Raw genomic sequence first — 21,393 nt, 5'->3', positions numbered from 1 at the left:
ACTTTATACTATGTACCCAAAAATAGTGAAATCAAAAACTCAATATTTGTGTACCCACATTCATAGCATCATTATTCACAATAACTAAAAGGCAGAAGCAACCCAAGTGGCTGTTGATGGATATACGGGTAAACAAAATGTGGCACATACATATAACGGAAATGTTATTAAACCTTAAAATTCTGACACGCTACAACATGGATGAACTGTGAAGACATATGCTATGCTAAGAGTAAGCTGCTCCCAAAAGTATAAAAACTATGATCTACAACATGTGATGCCTAAGTCTCAAATTCACCAAGACAAAACAATGCTGGTTTCCAGGCACTAAGCAGGTGGAAAATTGGCAGCCATGATTTAACGAGTTCAGAATTGTGGTTTTGCAAAATAAGAATGTTTTGGAGATGAATAGGTGTTGATAGTTGTACAACAGTGTGAATGTCCTTAATGTCCTTAAATGTACCCTTAAAAATAATTAAAATGATAAGTTTATATTATACATATTTACCACAATAAATATGCAAAATTTTATAAGAAGTCAATATTACTTTCTCACTTAATGAAAATCTATTTCAAAAGATACAAATATTTCTGTTTACTTGACAACTAAAACATTTATCTATAAGATTAAAAAGTCTCAATCATTAGTCTTAAAGACAAATCTTTCAAACACTACTATGATAAATGTAAAAGACATTAGCAAATTAAGAGATTATTACTATACTATAACTACAACCATATATTCATAATCACACTATTTTAGTAAATAGATATATAAAACAATATAATTTTATTTTTAATTAATGCTGAGATAAATAACAATAAGTGGGGAATGTGGATAAAAATAAATATCAGGGAATCAGTGCATCATAAAAAGATGGTGTGAATTACTTCAGATTATACCCTGGAAAAAGGTGGTGCACAGAGGGCTTGAAATGCATTTTTAGCCCAGTGTGGTGGTGTATGGCTATAATCTAGCAGCTCAGAAGCCTGAGGCAGAAAGATCAGGAGGTCAAAGCCAGTGAGGCCCTAAGCAACTCAATGAGACCCTGTCTTCTAAAGAAAATACAAAATAAGGCTGGAGATGTGCCCCTGAGTTCAATCCCTGGTATTCATCCTCCCTACCCCCCAAAAAAGAAAAAAAAACATTTTTAAATAAATGCTAATTTTCAGGAATACTTACCAACAGGTTTTTCACAGACAAGTCCATCTGCCATAGATGTGCAAGGATTTGCTTTTAAGCCTGCGATTGAAGCCCTTTCTAGGTATGCACAGAATCCAGAATCATTTGGTTCACCAGGAAGCCACTGTAAAGTCGTATTTGTAAAAGGAGACATGTCCTCCCATCCCCAGTAGGATATATTGATTTTGCGCAAGCCTACCCAAGGTGACACTTTCTGTAAACAGGAAAGAGGCATTTTTAAAAGTTAGATGTAAAACTACTGACTCGTGTTCTTCATCAAATAAAAATATGATTTCAATTTAAAATTACACTGGACAATATATAGAACCACCTGTGTAGTAGTCAATTTTAGTATCAATAATAATTAATAATCCTGACACATTTTAGATGATGTAGAATAGAACACTATTTTAAGTATAGTTTTATTGTTTATATACATGTTTAGGGTCATTTATTTAGCCTTTATGAGTCTGTTTTCTATGGAATGGGGGTATAAATAAATGCCTAATTTAAATATCTATCATATGAGGCAAAATCATTATAAAACTGAACATATTGCTACTGCTGCACCTGTCAGTATTATTACTACTATCAAATTAAAGGGTTAATTGGTTATGGGGTTAAGAATCTAATGATAAATTGTCACCATCTGCACTGTACAAAAACAGAAAACAAAATCAACAAACATAGTATAGAATCTAAATGAACACTTCATAACATGATTTCACAAAAAAAAAAAAACTGAGAAAGGAGTAGCTGACTCTCCTAATTCAGACCTTCACTACTACGAAGTTCATTTTACACAACTTCAGATTAAATGTCATCCACTTTCATTAATAAAGTACTCAAGAAAACTGATAACATATGATTTTTGTTCTGAAATTTTAATAGGTACACAAAAACCACATAACTATTCTTAATGCTTTCAGCAATATTTAGACTTAAATTAAAACAAAATTAGACTTTAAATCAAAATCTAATCTATATTTACATACTTTATTTTAATCATTACTGTGATTTAAAATATGCTATATAATGTTATGGTTATCCAAAAAATGATATATTCTTGATGCAAATTACTATCATCACAAAATTCTATTATATTATAAACACCTTAGTTTTAATATTTATAATACATATATTCTAAGATACTAAGCTACCAATATTTATTATCATGTAAAATCGTTTCAAAATTGCACATCATTCCTTTTTTAATTATTAAACTATGGGGGGCCAAGGTAGAGAAAAGATATGCCTCTCCATCAATATAAAAATGATATTTATTCCATTATTAATTCTAATTATGTTGTACAAATGGTCCTAGAGAGTGTAAAAGATAGCTTTAGAACTAGAAATTTGCAAAGTACATAAATACAATGAATTTTATACAGATATTCCCAACAGATATTTCTTCAATAAAATAAAATCCCTTATGAATTTTCATCATGACATATCTCATATTGCCAATGGAGTACAGTACACATAGTAATTAATCAAGAAATTTTTCTAAACAAAGTTCATTAGAATAAAAATGGTTATTTTCTACCATCTTGCAGAATGCCTGATACAGAGATGGAACTTATTAAATGGTGTTTCTAATTTTGAAAACACACATATTGCTTCACATTGTGTCCTCATATATTTCACACATTATTCTAAAAGATATTTTGATAATAAGCTATAACATTTTTAAAGTTCTTGGTAATAAGAACTTCTGGATAATCAATCCAACACAGATATTTCAGATTAACAACTATGTTTCACATTACAGCAATTCTGCCTATATTTCCCAACTATCTATGGTAAAGACAAGTCATTTAAAATGAAATATTACTCCCTAACTCATCATGATAAGAATCATATAGGAAGAGAAGAGAAACAAAAATGAAGCAGCTGATAAAACATTTAAAGTAACTATTACTCAGTAAATGAACCAGACAGGCAGTTGAAAATGAAAGATAAATTACTATATTATGAAAATGTATAGCAGCACACCATAAATCACTGTAACATTTCATTAGCCATTTCTGATAAGTAAATGATCATTTGACCCAACATATCTCTTTCAAGTGCATGGATTTGTTGATCCTTATTTGCCAAGGAAGGGTTATCTTAAGTTTATACAACTGCAATGACTCGGGATATAATTCATTTTATATAAAGATATGCCTAATGGAATGTCACCTTGCAGAAGTTTCCACTTTGAAATTCTGCTAAAAGCTTGGCTTTCTGATAAAACAAAACATTCTTCACTTACATAGTTTACTAGTCAGCAAACTATCAAGTCTAAGTTCATCACAGATTCAAAATAATTATTAGCCGAATATTTATGATTTATAATAGGCAAGAAAAAAAATAGCTACTGACACAAAAAAATCCTGAGATATGCAACTTCTAAAATGGCATATTTCAAGATTATATGATAGCAACTAAAAATAATGTTTTAAACCAAGAAAAGATAATAGAGCTTTAATGCTAAATACTTTCCAAAACTCTGAAAATGTGGTTGTTGCAATAATAAGGTCTTCCTAAGTAGCAGGTATTTAATAATTTTTACATGTTTCTTGTAATTACCCCTCATTTTTTTGTAGTTATAGACATGAAACTCCTAACAAGAATATAAACAGATCTTAATTTATGTTGTAAATTCCATATGCTTAAAAATAAAACTTAAATACCTCAGGGGCTGGGGATATAACTCAGAGGTAGAGTTTTTGCCTGGGTTCAATCTTCAGTACCACTTAAAAAAAACAAGTACAGGGCTAGGGATGTGGCTCAGTGGTAGAGTGCTTGCCTAGCATGCACAAGACCGGGTTCAATCCTTACCATTACAAAAATAAAACAAAAAAACAATAGAATCTTTTAGTTTAGGGATGGGGACTCGGCTCAGTGGTAGAGTGCTTGCCAAGCATGTGCAAAACCCTGGGATCAATTCCCAGTACAACAACAACAAAAAAGGAAAAACCAGTCACATATTTCCAAAATATTTTTAAAAATCAATAGATCCTCCCTATGTCACCACATTCATTTTTCCTCCAGCCATTAAGCTTATAGCTCTCAAAGTGTAAAAAAAAAAAAAGGAATTTTCTCAGACTGCCTTACAAACATCCTCAAGTACTGGCCTACTCCAACTCCTACAAAACTTAGCTAAACCATTTCATACAAGCTCTCCTTAAGTACACATTACTGACTAGCTGTCCACCCTCTATCATCTCCTACCACCCTATGCACATCTATCATTGCAATTATCAATTTAATATAATTGTGTTTGTTTCCCTCTACACTAAAATCCCCCTACACTAAAATCATTTGAAAGCAATGATTGTCTTTTTATTTCCACATTCTCGGCAAGCAGTAGATTGCCAAGTACACTAAGGGTGCTTAATAAATGTGTACTAAATAAATAAATATCAATACATCCTTCAGAAAACATAACTATAGTTCACAAAACAAAGTTTTATGAATCAATTGGTAATACAAATTTAATTAGTATAGTTTTTTTATCCTGTTAGTCCCAGGCATAAACAAAATCTGTCATGAGGCCAACAAATTTCATATTATAAGATGAACTTCAAAATACTTGGCTATTTATAAAAGCTAAAAAATATAATTAATATATTAAATTAATGAGGCAGAGAGCTTTGGATTTAAAGATTACAATTAACATTAGAAACTGTATTATCCATTATTGGGGGGGGGTTTTTGAGAAATATACATGTTAATACCACCACAAAAATTAGGATAGGCAATGAGAGTGAACTGAATGTCCTTGCAAAAATTTTAGCTTTTTATCATAAAAAAATAAAAAACTAGTCTAGGGCAAATAGTTTTCTATAATCAATTCCAATATTAACTACCCATCAAATAAGTTAATTTTGTTACCTAATAATTAATCTTCTAAATGATTCTTGGCAAGAGTAGTAATAGCAGTGCTGGGAACAAAGACAGAAAAGTAATATTCCATAAATGGAAATAATAATGATGATCATAGTAAATACTCAAAAATAAAATGTATCTTTATATGTAATATCTCATTTATTACTTTAATAGTCCATATAGCTATTCTTATTATCCCAGTTTACAAATGAGTAACACAGAATTAGGGAGGTTAACTTGCTATTAAGTTGCAGAGATACTGTCCACAATACTGCTTTTAAAATCATTTATACCAACACAGAATTATTTAAGTGTTGCCATAGCAAGTAACTGATAATCTCTATTCTGAAAATCTTCAAGCCAAAATCATCTCTGCCCCTCTATACAGAGTGGTATTAAAATTATTAAATTATATGCAAATGTTAAGAGTATGTATTCATATGAAATCACTTCTTGGTATTGCTTGGTAGTGCATTGCTTTACTGTGTAAAACATGAGATAAGAAACTTATTACCAAATATACATATAGAATCAATCCCCTGCCTGCTATCATTTGAAATCAATTCCACTTCCATTTCTAGAACTTAGTGAGAATGTATTTTAAAAAAACAAGTAGAATTAATCACTTCTAAGAGTTATGGGGTCATAACATAAGAGTTATGACAGCACAGTTATGGTTACCTGTTGGGTATACTTCTGTATTTCATCCAGAACAAATTCTACTTCTTTGGAAGTTGTTAATGAAGCAAGATTTCCACTAAGATTATAGCAATAAAGTTTTGCATTGTCATAACTTTCTCTACTGGAGTTGATTTTTAGACAAGCATCCCCAATATGACTCCATCCTTCTCCACAAAGATGAGCTAGTCAAAGAAAAAAATTGTCATATTTTGAGAGCATATGTATTTTTTAATTATTTCAGAATTGTAACATAAATTTATATCATTTAAATTATATTTTTAAAAAAACCTTTTAAGTATCTTAACATAAAATTTGTCTAATAATTTGTTGGAGAATGAAAAAAGAAGACCCTATTTTTTCTTTAATTATTAAACAAGATGAGTTATAGCTCTATAATATCTATTAAAATGTACTGACAGCTTGCTAGATTTTCAATAGTGTATTAGCATTTAATATTTCATTCAATCACTACTATATTTATGTCCTAAAGTCCAGCTAAGATCACCTTAAGAGAAAATTATCAGAATAAAACAAAAGCAGTTTCAAAGTTAATTCTATATGTGGGGCTAATTCACCTCCAAATCTAATTCCCAGGGACCAGGTATGCAGGTTCTTTGATTCTTTAGGCATGAGTAGATTATTTCATTCCACTTATGTTTTGTAAAAAAGCTATTAAAAAGCTCTAATTTTTGCTTTCTAGAGTCTGTTTTTACATAGCTCTTCTTGCCTTACTAGAGTTTAAATAACTATTCAGCAATAGTTTATCTACTGTAGTCCAGCTAAGCATAAAACAGCACCTAGTCTCTAAAACACATGTTATAAACACATATAGTATAAAGTTCTGCTCTAGAGTGTACTAATGAACAATGCAGTGTCTCATGAACACACTGATCTACTCGGTAAGATTTTTATTCTCCATAGTACATTAAACACAGCAGTGCCTCTTGCCATTTAGAAAAGGACTAATGTACTCCTGCAACTCTTAGGAACTGTTCTAAATCAGTAGTTCCGAAATATCTTAGTTTTTAACTCTCTTTAAAAATATTTTTTTAGTTGTAGATGGACACAATACCTCTATTTTATTTTTATGTGGTGCTCAGGATCAAACCCAGTGCCTTCCAGATGCAAGGAGAGCACTCTACCACAGAGCTACAACCTCAGCCCACTTTTTAACTCTTAAAAATCATTGAGGGCCCCACAGATCTTTCTTAATGGATATAATATATATATAGATTTTGATCATATTAACACTGATAATTTTAAAAATATTCATTAACTTAGAGTAATAATTTTAAATCCCATTACAAGTGTACTCTTCCAGATATCCCTCAATAAATTATAATTATCATCTAATATCTATGGGTATGACCTTGCTTTCTTTCATTTTGAGATCACATGTGCAGCAGTCTTTTGGTTTTAAAGAAGATGGAGTACCAAATCACTTTTCCTTATGAAAATCTTGTTAAATTGTGGGGATTTTTTCCTACCTTACTGAATCAAAAAAAGATTTATATTATTTTTGCCTCTTTATTTTTTTTCAATTAAAACAAAAATAACTGATTGACAAATCATACAAAAGAAAACAAATGATGGGCCTTTGAAGCTAAACTAAATTATACTAATAAACCAAATATTTTTATTGGGCTTTTATAGTATTGAGTGTCAACTCAGCTATGTGGTTAAAAGGAAAGCAGTTATTTTTTTAGCAAGTTTAGTGAGATAAATTCAAATTGTCTAGCTCATATGAGATTGACGCTAAAAAAAAAAACGCAGTTCACCAATTTTCATGGAAAAATGCTCTTTTGAGTCCACTTTTGAGAGCACTTACTTACTGAGACAAGCTAAATGGAAACCAGATGAGATATACCCAGTTGTCTGCTTACTAAATACTAATGTAAAAAGGAGAGTTACTGTATATATAAAGTAGAATCCATATACAAAGTAATATTTAATTCCTAAGGAATAAGGAGATGGGTACTAACAAAGATAATTTCAATGTTATTTTTTCCAAACTTCTAGTGACAACCAAATTACTTTATGATTGAAGCAATCTTCCTTTAAATATATACATTCTTATAGTCAAATTTCATTTTGGTCCAGAATTTTGTCTTTTACAGGAGACTCTGAAGCATTATAAATGATCTACATGTTAAATGTTGTAGCTCAACTGTTAAAGTTCAATATTACTTCCAACTTTTTATTGTTATCTCATATTGATTCACAAATCCTGCCTACCAATATTCTCTAATTTTCTCAAAATTACAACATATGCACATATTACTATTTAAAAGCTTTAAAGATCAGTAAATAAATAAAATTCAAAATTTGAAGAAATATCCTGCTATAGTTTGGATATGGTTTGAGAATGTTATGTCCCCCAAGTGTTCATGAGTTGGAAGTGTGGTCACCAGTATGACATCATGGGAGGTGTTGGAACCTTTAAGAGGTAGAGCTTAGTAAGAGGTCATTGAGAGGACTGCTCTCAAGAGAAATTAAGGTAGTCCTCCTGGGACCCTAGTTTTCACAAGACAGTTGTTATTAAGAGTTTGGTTCCTCCCCAATTTATGTTTCTCTCTCCTTTTCTTTCTCTCTCTCTTCTCTCATTTCCTTTCTTACCATGTGATCTCTCCCTCTCCCATGTGTTCTTAACATGATGCCATTTGTCATAATATAACATATCCAAGGGGAATCTCATCAAAGGCTAAACCTAGGGAGTTGCTGGATCTTGAATTTTCAGACTCCAAAACTCTTTATTTCATATATTACCCAGAATCAGATATTGTTATAATATCAGAAAACAGACAAATAAACATTCTAAAACCTCAATAACATTTTTAAAAGCAAAGAAGTTTTTATTTTATTACATGAATTTGTAAGAAAAATTCTCTTTCAGACATGAAATCTGATTAAATTTTCCAATATTTTTTAGAATTATATCAGTTCAGAAATTTTTTAAATACTTTTTAGTTGTTGATGGACCTTTATTTTATTAATTTATTTATATGCAGTGCTGAGAACAGAACCCAGTGCTCACACATGAGGCAAGTGCTATACCACTGAGCCACAACCCCAGCCCCCAGTTCAAAAATTTTTCATGAGGGGAAATAGGCAAAAATTAAACAAAAATAAAACACCCTTTTAATAGTTACAACTCTGCCATTTACAACACATGAGGTTTTGAGCTAGTCATTTTGCCACCATGTGTCTAAAAAGATGAACCTCATTAAACACTTAAATTATTTTCTTTTTACTTTCTGACATTATCTTTCACATTTAAAAGGAAAAGTACTTAGAATCTAATAAGAATCCTAACTGAAAATAAAATGTAATCACTTAAAATGAGCTTTGCTCTGGACTGTACAATTTAGATTCTTATAAAAACAAATAATATTTATATAATGTCATAGTTAATAAAAATAGAAATATTCAATGAATTTTTAAAATAAAAGGCACTTTTAAATCAAAATGTTAACATTTGTTAAATCTGGATAATAAGTTTTGAGTACCTATTGTTGTTTGTTATTAACATATCTTAAAATGAAGAGGTATCTGACAAAGTCCATAGTAATAATAAACACAATAAAATAACAAAAACAATGTATTATTATGAAACTTTTCTTATAGAAACAACAATGTTATTACTCCAATATTATAATTTGATCCTTGCTCATTGCTTTAATTTTAGAAAATGTAACATTTACACTAAAAACACTTTACTCTAATGGTAGTCATCTGTAAACTAGACAACTCATTTACCAAATTTTGAAATTTTTACCTGGTAAAGCTTGGCATTCTTGTTGTCGCTGATCCCACTGACAATTCAAATTCAGTGAACAGCTTTTACAGCTAGTAAGTTTGTTACAAATCTGTTCATTTCTCACATGACATTTGGTGTAGTTTCTGACAGACTAGAAAATCAAAAGATAAAGCATATTGTTTTTCATCATTGCACAAGTGGTGATTCTTAAACATCAGTGTATTTTAAGTCTCCTGGTGAACTTTACAAATACATTTTTCCAACTCTAAATCCAATTCTACTGAATCAGAATTCTCTTACTTATGTCATTCATTTATTAAACTAAATTTGGCACTAATTTATCTTTATACATAGTGCACTGCAAGCTAACATAGTAAGTAAGCAAACTGCAACTTACTTATTATTATTGAGTACATGCTTGCAATAGATAAATGATCTCAGACAATCACAGGCTGCCAGCTGATCAGACCATGTCCATATAAGGCAATTATATCATCACACCATTCCCAAGTAAGGCAAGCATCCATGTAACCAATTGAGCTATTTCTATATATTACTATGGTTGTCCTGCTATAAATACCAACTGATTTGAGGAGGAGCTCTCCAAACCTCTATTGGTTCAGAGTTCTGTCCAATTCATGAATTGTTCTTTGCTCAAATAGGCTAAATTCCATTTATTTAATTTTTTTCTCTTAGCAAATTTAACTATTGTTCTAGTAATTAGAATGAGTTCTTATTGAAAAAAAAACTTCCACTTCTCAGAAGATTATATACAATCAATAAACAAGTATATGAAAAAAATGTTCATCATTGCTAGCAATTAGAGAAATGCAAATCAGAACTCTTAAGATTTCGGGCTGGGGTGTGGCTCAAAGGAAGAACACTAGCCTACTATGCATGAGGCACTAGGTTCAATCCTCAGCACCACATAAAAATAAAATAAAGATATTGTGTCTTCCTATAACTAAAAAATAAATATTTTAAAAAACTCTTAAGATTCATCTCATTCCAGTCAGAATGGCAGCTACCATGAATACAAACAAAATTAAGTGTTGGCTAGGATGTGGAGAAAAAGGAACACTCAGATTCTGCTGGTGGGTCTACAAAGTGGTGCAGCCAATATGGAAAGCAGTATGGAGATTCCTTGGAAAACTGGGAATGGAACCACCATTTGACTCAGCTATCCCTCTCCTCAGTCTGTATCCAAAGGACTTAAAAACAGCATACTACAAGGATACAGCCACATCAAAAAACAGCAGCACAATTCATAATAGTTCAACTGTGGAACCAATCTAGATGCCCTTCAATAGATGAATGGATAAAAAAGTGGCATAAATACACAATGGAATATTACTCATCAATAAAAGAGAATAAAATCATGGCATTTGCAGGTAAATGGATGGAGTTAGAGAAGATAATGCTAAGTGAAGTTAGACAATCCCCCCCCCCAAAAATGCCGAATATTTTCTCTAATATAAGGAGGGTGATTCATAGTGGCATAGGGAGGGGGAGCATGGGAGGAATAGACGAACTCTAGATAGGGCAGAGGGGTGGGAGGGAAAGGGAGAGGGCATGGGGTTAGAAATGATGGTGGAATGTGATAGACATTATTATCCAAAGTACATGTGTGAAGACACAAATTGGTGTGAATATACTTTGTATACAACCAGAGATATGAAAAATTGTGCTTTATGTGTAATAAAAATTGTAATGCATTCTGCTGACATATATAAATTCTAAAATTAATTTAAAAACTTGTGCAAATTGCACAATTTGGAATTGAATCTATGTAATGAAAACTTTTTTAAAAGAGTTTGAAAACAGCTTATAATTAAATAAAATCAATGTATAAAGTCATTTCCCTTAATGAAAACATGATACGATTCTATCTTAATAAAATATCATGCAAACCCTTGGAAATGAAGCACAACATGATAAGTAGTAAAAAAAAGAGAGAGATATTTATGAAAATCCAATACAATCTGAAAAAAATACTTTCACAATAACTCAAAATAATTTTAGTTCCACAATCCTAAATAAAAATTAATGTGTCTCTTGCATGTACCTGTCATATTTCCTTCATAGAGGTTAAAAAAAGCTTCTAAATTTTTTTAATACTACTACATAATATAATCATTTCAACTAATTCTGGTTGAAGTTAAAGATTAAAGGTCAAGAAAGAAAAAAAGGCCATATAGGAACTTTGATTGTAGTTCCTTATTAAAAACCTAGGTTCAACTACCTCACATGACTTCATTATCTATGACAAAGTCTACCTCCTGGAAAATCAGCTATTAAAAATTTTTACTCAATTCTTCCTGTGATTCCATTTTTGAGGAAAAAAATACAAAACAATTAATTCTACACCCTAAGCCTTACAACAATCTTTCCTGTGTATTTGATGCAAATGTTTTCCTTAGACCTTCTCACGTAAAAGAGTTAAATATCTTCAATAAATAGCCTAAAAATTAAAATTAAGGAACAACTATCCTACATATAAAATTATTAAAACAATTTTTATCCTTTTAGGTATTTTAAATGTCACTCACTAAATATTTATTCACAAAGTATCATACTCTCCTTTATAAAATACACTACAGTCACTTCCATTTCATAGGTATTAATTTCTTTAGAGCACATTACATTTACTGTAATAGATTTAAAAAGTACCCATATATAATGTTCATCTTTACTTTCTATAAAATATTCCATTTTATACATATTTATAAATTTCAAGTTACTTTGTGACTTATTCAATCACCACATTTTCATTATGAACATATAAACTTTTTTCTGGATATTTTTCTGATTAATAGATTTTGTTGACATTATTTTACACGATCATTATGGCTAAACATGTTGGAATAAGAGAAGAAATAACAGCTTAATGTTGGTCTTCAAAATAATGACAGTAACATCAGAATCCCCATCCAATAATTCTACTGCTCTTCATTAAGAACTATAGAGTCATTTACTGATACTGAACAAGTACAACAGATGAAACTGCATTTCTCTCACAGGAACAATGTACCAATAACAGAAGAAGTCTGACTGTTATTCTGAAACATGGCTACATTTTTGATGTAATGAACCAGATGTGCCTTAGTAAACTGACTATGGAGAGTTACCATTACGCTCCTAATCTTCTTATATTAAGATGTAATTTCAAATTTGAAATTTCTAACTACAGATTATACAGCATACAGATTAGTTGATGTATTAGAAAACAAATTATGCAACTTGTAGAAAATATGGCTAAATAATGAAATAGAATATCAATACACATAATTTTGTCTAAAATTCTATAGACCTTTTGTATCCAGTAGCACTTGGTTTAGCCTAATCACCAGACATTTTGATAAAACTGGCTAAAACATACATTACATTAAATTCTAAATTATAAGTGCATACTATCTCCTCATGTACACTGTCATCCAATGCATTCCTTGTTAACACATTAAAAATAAAATAAAAGCAAAAGCACACATTATAAATAAGTATTTGATAGCAATTTTACATAATGTGATTTTTGAGACGTGTATTTTCACCTACGCGTGTTCATCTTACACATACAAATGTCTGCGTGCATTGAATGTATACCCCAAAATTCATATGTTGAAGCCTAACCCCTAAAGTGATGGTATCAGGAGGGTAGGACTTTATGTGTGATTTTGGTCAGAAGGGCGAAGTACTCAAATATAGGATTGGTAACATTATACGAAGCTGAAGGAACAGTAGCTTCCCTTCTGCCATTGGGAGAAAGCATTAAGAAGACAGGAATCAGGTCCTTCTATGAACCAGAAATCAGGTCCTCACCAGATCTGAATCTGTCAGTGCATAGTTTAACTTCCTAGCCTACATAGAGAGCCGTGAGAAATAAATTTTTATTATTTAACAGTTATGCAGTTATCCAGAAAGGTTAAAATAAAATCTTCTTGCAATTTTTAATCAATAATGTTTTCTATTTTAATTACATGATAATTAATTTTAAGTGTAAATTTGACCAGGATACAGATAAAATATTTTGCTAAATATTATTTCTGGGTATGTCCATGAGGATGAGTCCAAATGAGATAACCATTTGAATCCATAGACTTCAGAAAAGCAAAATGCCTTCCCAAAGATGGATAATCATTCAGTACACCAAGGGCCTGAATACAACAAAAAGGTTAAGAAAAGAATTTCTCTGTTCCCTACTACTGAGCTCAGGCACAGTCTTTTCCTATCCTTGACCAGAACTTACACCCCTAGAGCTACTGATTCACAGGCCTCCATTCTTTTTGAGAGGGTACCAGGGATTGAACTCAGGGGCACTCAACTACTGAGCCACATCCCCAGCCCTATTTTGTATTTAATTTAGAGACAGGGTCTCACTGAGTTGCTTAGCGCCCCCCTGGTGCTGAGGCTGGCTCTGATCTCAGGGTTCTCCTGCCTCAGCTTCCCAAGCCAATGGGATTATAGGTTTGTGCCATGCCCAGTTTCACAAGGCTCCATTCTTGTACCGGAATTTATACCACCAATATTCTTGGACTTTCGGTCTGCAGATGGCAGGCAGATCATGGGACATTTTATAATTTTCATAATTGGCTCATGTGAGCTAATTCCTTATTATAAATATTATGTACATAGTATGTATCTTACTGGCTCTGTTTCTCTGAAGAACCCAAGTACAAGTCCTTTATTCCTATGACTTATTTTACCTAGCACCTATTTCCATTAAAATAAATTCCAATTAAATGAATATTATTGAAAATATAAAACTATAATTTAAATTTTCAATGCATAGTTATGTCATATTTATGTTAAAACTCAAACAGAACTGAAGCATAGCTTGTTATTAGAGCAACTTATAAAACTAGAAAGTATATACCAACAAAATATGTATGAAAGAAAAAGGGTTCAAACTAATCAGTCAATAACTGCTAATTTTTCTCCTTTTTAAGTTTGAATACTATTTTAGAATAAAATCATAAAATCTAAATATTTTGAAATATTATTGGTTATTGAGGAAAACTTTTAGATGATATAACCGTAAGTTTTACTTATTTTCAAATCCTCCTTTTTTTAGTTATCAATTTTTTATTTATTCTAATTTGTTATATATGATGGCAGAATGCATTTCAATTCATAATATACATACAGAGCACAATTTTTATATCTCTGGTTATACACAATGTAGAGTCACACCATTCATGTCTTCATACATGTACTTAGAGTAATGATGTCCATCTCATTCCACCACCTTCCTACCCACATGCCCCCTTCTTTCCCCTCCCTCCCCTTTACCCTGTCTAAAGTTTGTCTATTCCTCCCATGCTCCCCCCAATCTCTATTATAAATCAGCATCCTTATATCAAAGAAAACTTTGGTTTGGGGGGATTGGCTTACTTCACTTAGCATTATATTCTCCTACTCCATCCATTTACTTACAAATCCTCTTCTTTTTTTTTTTAACCTTTTATTTCTATTATCTTGAAAAATACGTGGACCATTTGTTGGCTAGTAAAAATTTAGAAATAGTAACACACTAAATACTGTACTTAGTTGGAAATCTATGTACACATTATTTCTTTTTACTTAACCTATAGATGAATAAAAAAAGCCTTTTAATCCACTAAATACTACTTTTTTTAAATTTCCCTTTCATTTTTTGATATATTCTTTTAAAATATGATACTTTGATTCTATCCACTTAAAATGTTAATTTTTGCTGCTCCTAATTCATTTTCATCTACTATAAATATTAATATTGGAATTTTTTCAGTAGTCCTTCATTTAAAAAAGAGGTTCAACACTATTGACATTTTGAGTCAGATCATTATTTGCTATGGAAGGGGTATTCCATGCATTGTAGAAGAGTTAACAGCATCGCTGGCCCCTGCATGCTAGATGCCTGTAGCAGCTCTATAGTTCTGATGACCACAAAGTTCTCCACACATTGCTAAACGTCCCCCATGGGACAAATTGCTTCAAGTTCAGAGCCAATAATCTAAAGACAGAAGAGAAACTACTATCAACATCTCTGGTTATATTTCAACAAAAAGTATATGAACAAAATGTTTGATACAGGAATCCCATGGAAATGATTTAAACCACCTAAATAATCCTATTTCTATCAGTAAAGCAGATAACATTTAAAGTTACTCTTTTTTTTAATTTTTAAAAATTTTTCAGTCTTATCCACAAACATAAATGAAAATTACTATATCCAAAGAGAATCTAGACTGAAAAATCTGAGCAAAAAACTCCAGTCTGACTTTATAATGTACCAATAAGTGAATGATTCCCTACATATTTAATGTCTTAATGTGTAAAGTTCTATTTTTGTACTGTACTACCAAATGGTGGGTGAGTGAGTGATATAACGCAGCAATGTTAAGTACATCACTGTCCACCCATAATACTAACCACACTGCAGTTACTATTGGCTGAAATACATTTCTTGTCATCACACCATTGGCACCCATTCGTATTGGCAGTACAGCTGGCACAATCCGCATATCTGTAACATCTGTCATCAGAAGCAGCTGTAATACAAATGGGAGATAAAAAACATTGGGTCAAAAAAAGAAAATTGCCACACTTCTTAATTCATACATTTATAATATCTATTTAAGGATCACTGAGACATTTTTAACCAAAAAAAAAAACCTACGCTGGCAAAAACAGTTCTCTAAGATGAAGTTAACCTGGTAGCTTATTTGTTTTTACAAGATTTTAAATACCAAAATTAAAAAAAATTAAAAATAAATAAATAAATAAACATTTTAAAAAAGATTTTAAATACCTACTTTCTGCATCTTAACAATTCAATCTATCAGAATCCTCCAGACATTTAAATTTATACATTTTTGGAAGATAAAGAACTTAATAAATTATTTTTTACTGTCCTTTAAACAAATATATTCAGAGAAATTTAAGTTAATATAGATTAGCAAAACTTAAAAAATATATTTTTTGTTGTAGCCTCAAAAATGTATAGAAGCCTTCACCAATTTAAAGCAAACTTAACAATTTTTATCCAAATTATAAGCAAATAGACATAAATAAAATAATGCTGACTGATAATTTTTATAAGCCTGATTTACTCATTCAACATGTTATAAGAAACATAAAATTAGAACACTGATCATCAAATTCTAAAAAAAAATTTAACTTTAAGATATGGCATGGCAATAATTTAGGAAGAAGAAAAATATCAAATGCAAAATAAATCATTTTGTATTATTTCTTTGAAGTATGTAATATTTCTTAAAATGATATATTTAAGGCATTTTAAATTTATATTACAAAATAATTCATGCATATGGATGGTGTTACATATAAGATAGATATAATACATAGATTTCAAAAATATAGTTAAAAGTAGCTAACAAAGATATTAAATTATTAATTCCTATTGAGTCACATATTATAATTCAGAGGATAATAAGTTTTTCATTTCTGAAAGCTTCAAGGGTAATTCATATTTAAAAAATGAATTTCTATTTCCAGTCAGGTAGAGTCGTTTCAATACCAGAAAGAGGGAAAACAAAAAATAAAAGCTTACCTGTTTTAGGAGGGCACTTTGCTCTAAGAATATTATTAGCATTTCCAGATTCCCAAGATTCGCAGTGATTTTTATTCCAAATACATTTTATCCCTGGACCAGCATTTCTACAAAGTTCTTCATCTCTGAAAGCCTTGCAATTTGGAGGCTTATATACAAGGATATCATTAAGGAGTACACTAGAAAATCCCCCAAATATATACATGGACCTATTAAAAACAAAACAAGAATCTTAAACAAACATATTAAAAGTCTCTAATTAGTTTTTTAAATAAATTTAACTATAAATTTTATATTATTTTTAAATACTATGTACCTTAAAATCATATTTCTAACGTGTAATATAATGTGAAAATACCAAAATAACTAATATGAGATTTCTTTATGACTTGCCAGATACAATCCAAAATGTTCTATAAATCATAAAGGATTAAGGAAACATTAAGTTTTCAAAACATAATGTGAGAAAACTGAAGGACCAAGAATTATGACATTCCTTTTATCAGAAAAATAACTACTGCTTTAATAAAGCAGAAAACAATTTTTAAGAAATAATTAATAGCTATATATTAATGATAAGATGCATTTTAGAACTGCAACCTGAAATAATTTTTAATTAATCATTCTAATACACACAGTATTAAGAAGTTACATACAGAATTATTCTTGTAGTTATTTACTTTTAAAATAAAAATATCAAGAGTAAAATATCAAAAAGATTTTTTAAATTTTAATTTTGAAAGAGAAGCCTAGACAATGTTAAATTAATACTAACCACTACCAAAGAACTTTGACATGCCCTCCCAAACAGCATAATTTTTTATTTCTCAAAATATTGTTAACATAGTAAATGTAAAAGGTCAGAAAGATGTGTTGAGAATATCTTTTATTATAAAAAAAATAAAATAAAAATCAAACACAATTTTCAACAGAAAAGGCCTGAGGTTTTACATTTCACACTGAATTCCATTTATTACTCTTTTGAGAGTCAATTGATAATATACACCGCTTCACTGTGGTTAACAAGCCATTGTGTGGCAATAGGGAAGAATTTTTACATAATTAGGATAAGATAATAATAAAAATGTCATTCTGAATTACACATTTTAAGCTAATGAATAAACTGCATATTGTTTACTGTTACCTAAGTCCACACTACAGAATTTTTCTTATTGAAATATTTAAAACCTATATTAACTTAAAGGAGAAAGGTAATTTAATGACCCTCCAGCTCAGTTTCCTGAGGGATATAAGGATAGTCAAGTCTGGAGAAGTTAAGAGACTGCCCAAACAATCATGTATTTAGTCAAGGACAAAACTAAAATGAGAATCTAATTCACACTTTCTTTGTTCTCATTGGTAGAAACTGGGGTTAGCCTCTCCATCACTTCAGTTAGATCCTTTTAAAGGAAGAGTCATTCTTTATCTGATCTCTGGAAAAAGTAAAAAAAAAAAATTAAAAAATAAAAAAATCAGATGACTTTACAAGGTACTCAAAGTTTTATCTCAGCATCTTTGCTTGATCACTCTCCTACCCCTCAAATATATTTAAACAAAAAATAATGAAGCATATGGTTAATAAACCAAAATGTATTCCACAATAGAATAGGGGTGCATAAAATCCAGTGCCATTAAATACCAATGGATGATTTTCACAAAGAATACGAGAATGAGAGAATGCATGGAGCATTCACATCCTTGACCCTCTAAAAGTTCAGAATGTTCTTCTTTTACCCATTAATGACTACTGCAGAGTGTCCAAATCTGTTGACATCTCTATGAAGATTTGGTTTCGGTAATGTTTTCCATTCATCACAAGCTAGAAAAAAACAAAACAGGGAAACAAAAAATGAAATAAAAGAATAAATTAAGATGAATAATGTAAAAAAACATCACTGGCCAAATTAAAGATATAATAGTTAAAATCAGGAAACCAACAAAATAGTAATTCTCCATGACCTATAATTTAGAATCATAAGCCAACTTTCATTATTCCTTAAATAGAAACAGCTCTTATATAAAATCCTCACAATAATTTTAAGTATATGAGAATAAAGGAAATGAATGAAATTATATTTTACATTGGAAGATAATTTCAATGACATATCTTTATATGTATATCAAAGTTCATATAGTAAAACTCACGAATATCAATATAAAGCATACCTTTGGAAAGTTAAATACTACAGCAAATATTACATATATGTACACAAGACAAATATTATACATAATATTCACTAAAAGAATGCCTGAAAAGAGAACCATCAGAATAAGATATCTAAATCTTTACTAATGTGATATTTCAAAAGAATAGTTTTTACTTTAGATAGAAGGAAATAATTTTATTTCAAAAACCTAGATAGAAAATGAAAAAAATAATTCATCATCTATATAAAAACTATAGACACTTCTCAAATAAAAAATACAAATAGCAAACAAATATATGAAAAACTGTTCAATATTTCTAGCAATTAGGGAAAAGCAAATCAGAACTACATTGAGATTTCGTCTCATTCCAGGCAAAATGTCAATTATCAAGAATACAAATAATATGTGTTGGCAAGGATGTGGGGGAAAAGGTACACTGATATATTGTTGGTAGGACTGCAAATTCATGCAACAACTCTAGAAAGCAAAAAAAAACTAGGAATGAAACCATCATATGACTCAGAGATGCCACTAGTCAGTATATATCCTAAAGACCTAAAATCAGAACATTACAATACTACAGACATATCCATAAATATTTATAGCAGAATAATTCACAACAGCCAAGCTACGGAATCAACCTAGGTGTCCTTCAACAAATGAATGAAAAAGAAAATGTGGTGCATATATATACAACTGAGTATTAGTTGTAAAGAAGAATGAAACTATGTAATTTGCTGGTCAATGGATGAAACTATCATGCCAAGTGAAATAAACCAGACCCATAAAGTCAAAGGTCAATTTTTTTTCTGATATTCAAAAGATAGTGCAAAATGGGGTGGGGGGAGATAAAGAAGAAAAGGGAAGGGGGATTCCATCGAAATAGAAGAAAGATTCGTAGACTAGATGAAGGGCATTGAAAGGGAGGGAGGAGAGACAGGGTAAGGGAATAGTGGAATGAAACTGACCTAACTCTCTTATGTACATATATGAATATAACGCAGTGAATCTCGCCATCATGTACATCTATAAGACACTAATTTAAAAAACGAACTAAAATTAAATTGCAGAAAAATCAGTAAAGTACTAGAAAGTTACGGGGGAGGGAGGAAAGGAGGGAAAAAGGAAGTACTCAGGGCTGAATTAGAGAAAATTATATTCCATTCTTTCATAATCAAGTCAAAGTGAATCCTAATGTTGGGGCTGGGGATGTGGCTCAAGCGGTAGCACTCTCGCCTGGCACGGCTGCGGCCCGGTTTCGATCCTCAGCACCATATACAAAACCAAGATGTTGTGTCTGCCAAAAACTAAAAAATAAATCTCAATCTCTCTCTCTCTCTCTCTCTCTCTCTCTCTCTCTCTCTCTCTAAAAAAAAGTGAATCCTAATGCTATGTGTAACTTAAAAAAATAAAAAGGAAAAAATTATAGAAAACGATGATTGAAAACAATATACATATTATTTCAGTGTAACCTTAAAATTGATATTTATTAGCATAGATTTTGAGATTTCAAATAATTCAGCATTCAGTGTGTAGGGACATTTTCAGGACAATGTTTCAGATTTCATCTTCTTAGGTAAGTCATATCTAAAGGCAGTATGTAGTAGAAGTACATAAGTTTAGCAAGTTTTACAGAAACAATTTTTTTAGAAAGTTTAGAAGACCTTATGCAACAAGAAAATACTCTAAAATATAGTTAATTGTAAAAGTCAAAGTCATAATGTAGTAATTGCTTTCCTACTTAAATAATCACGTCTCCAAACACATATAATAAATTGGTTTTAAGTATTCTTATTAATGAATATAAAAGAAATTATAAAAACCCAAATCATAGTTTAGAAAAAGAAGCTAGAGGAATGAAACAATAAAATACATCTTTAGTTGTATTTCCCAAAGTGTATTTCAAAGTACACATATCTCCCAAATGGAGGATTCCTTAGTTTGTATAATTTCTCTCTTATCACAAATTATATTTGCCTATTATTCTCAAAAGAGAGTATATAAGACAATGGAATATTACTCAGCCATAAGAAGAATGAATTTATAGCATCTGCCTATAAATGGATGGAACTGGAAACTATCATGCTAACTGAAATAACCTAATCCCCAAAAACCAAAGGCCAAATATTCGCTCTGACAATGTGGATACTAACAATAAAGAGGGGAGAGACTGAGTTCATTGGATTAGACAAAGGAAGG

At 30.5% G+C, this 21,393-nt stretch overlaps 1 protein-coding gene across 3 annotated transcripts in view; it reads right to left on the bottom strand.

Moving 5' to 3' along the window:
• Atrnl1 (attractin like 1) overlaps positions 1-21,393 on the bottom strand; it is a 725,103-nt gene that overhangs the window by 548,605 nt on the left and 155,105 nt on the right. For all 3 annotated transcript variants that reach the window (XR_009227328.1, XM_058581325.1, XM_046450211.2), the window contains 6 exons: positions 18,781-18,865; positions 17,047-17,255; positions 15,906-16,024; positions 9,516-9,648; positions 5,741-5,922; positions 1,184-1,397 (listed from right to left, as the gene is read on the bottom strand). Coding sequence is in view for 2 of the 3 variants with exons in the window: in XM_058581325.1 (XP_058437308.1) it covers positions 1,184-1,397; positions 5,741-5,922; positions 9,516-9,648; positions 15,906-16,024; positions 17,047-17,255; positions 18,781-18,865 (942 nt within the window). In the remaining variant the exon portion in view is untranslated. The remainder of the gene's footprint in view (positions 1-1,183; positions 1,398-5,740; positions 5,923-9,515; positions 9,649-15,905; positions 16,025-17,046; positions 17,256-18,780; positions 18,866-21,393) is intronic.

Source organism: Marmota monax, unplaced genomic scaffold (assembly GCF_021218885.2).
Source record: "Marmota monax isolate L192 unplaced genomic scaffold, Marmota_monax_Labrador192_F-V1.1 WCK01_AAM20220418_F8-fsc00004, whole genome shotgun sequence".
Taxonomy (NCBI): domain Eukaryota; kingdom Metazoa; phylum Chordata; class Mammalia; order Rodentia; family Sciuridae; genus Marmota; species Marmota monax.
This window is presented reverse-complemented; position numbering and strand designations above follow the sequence as displayed.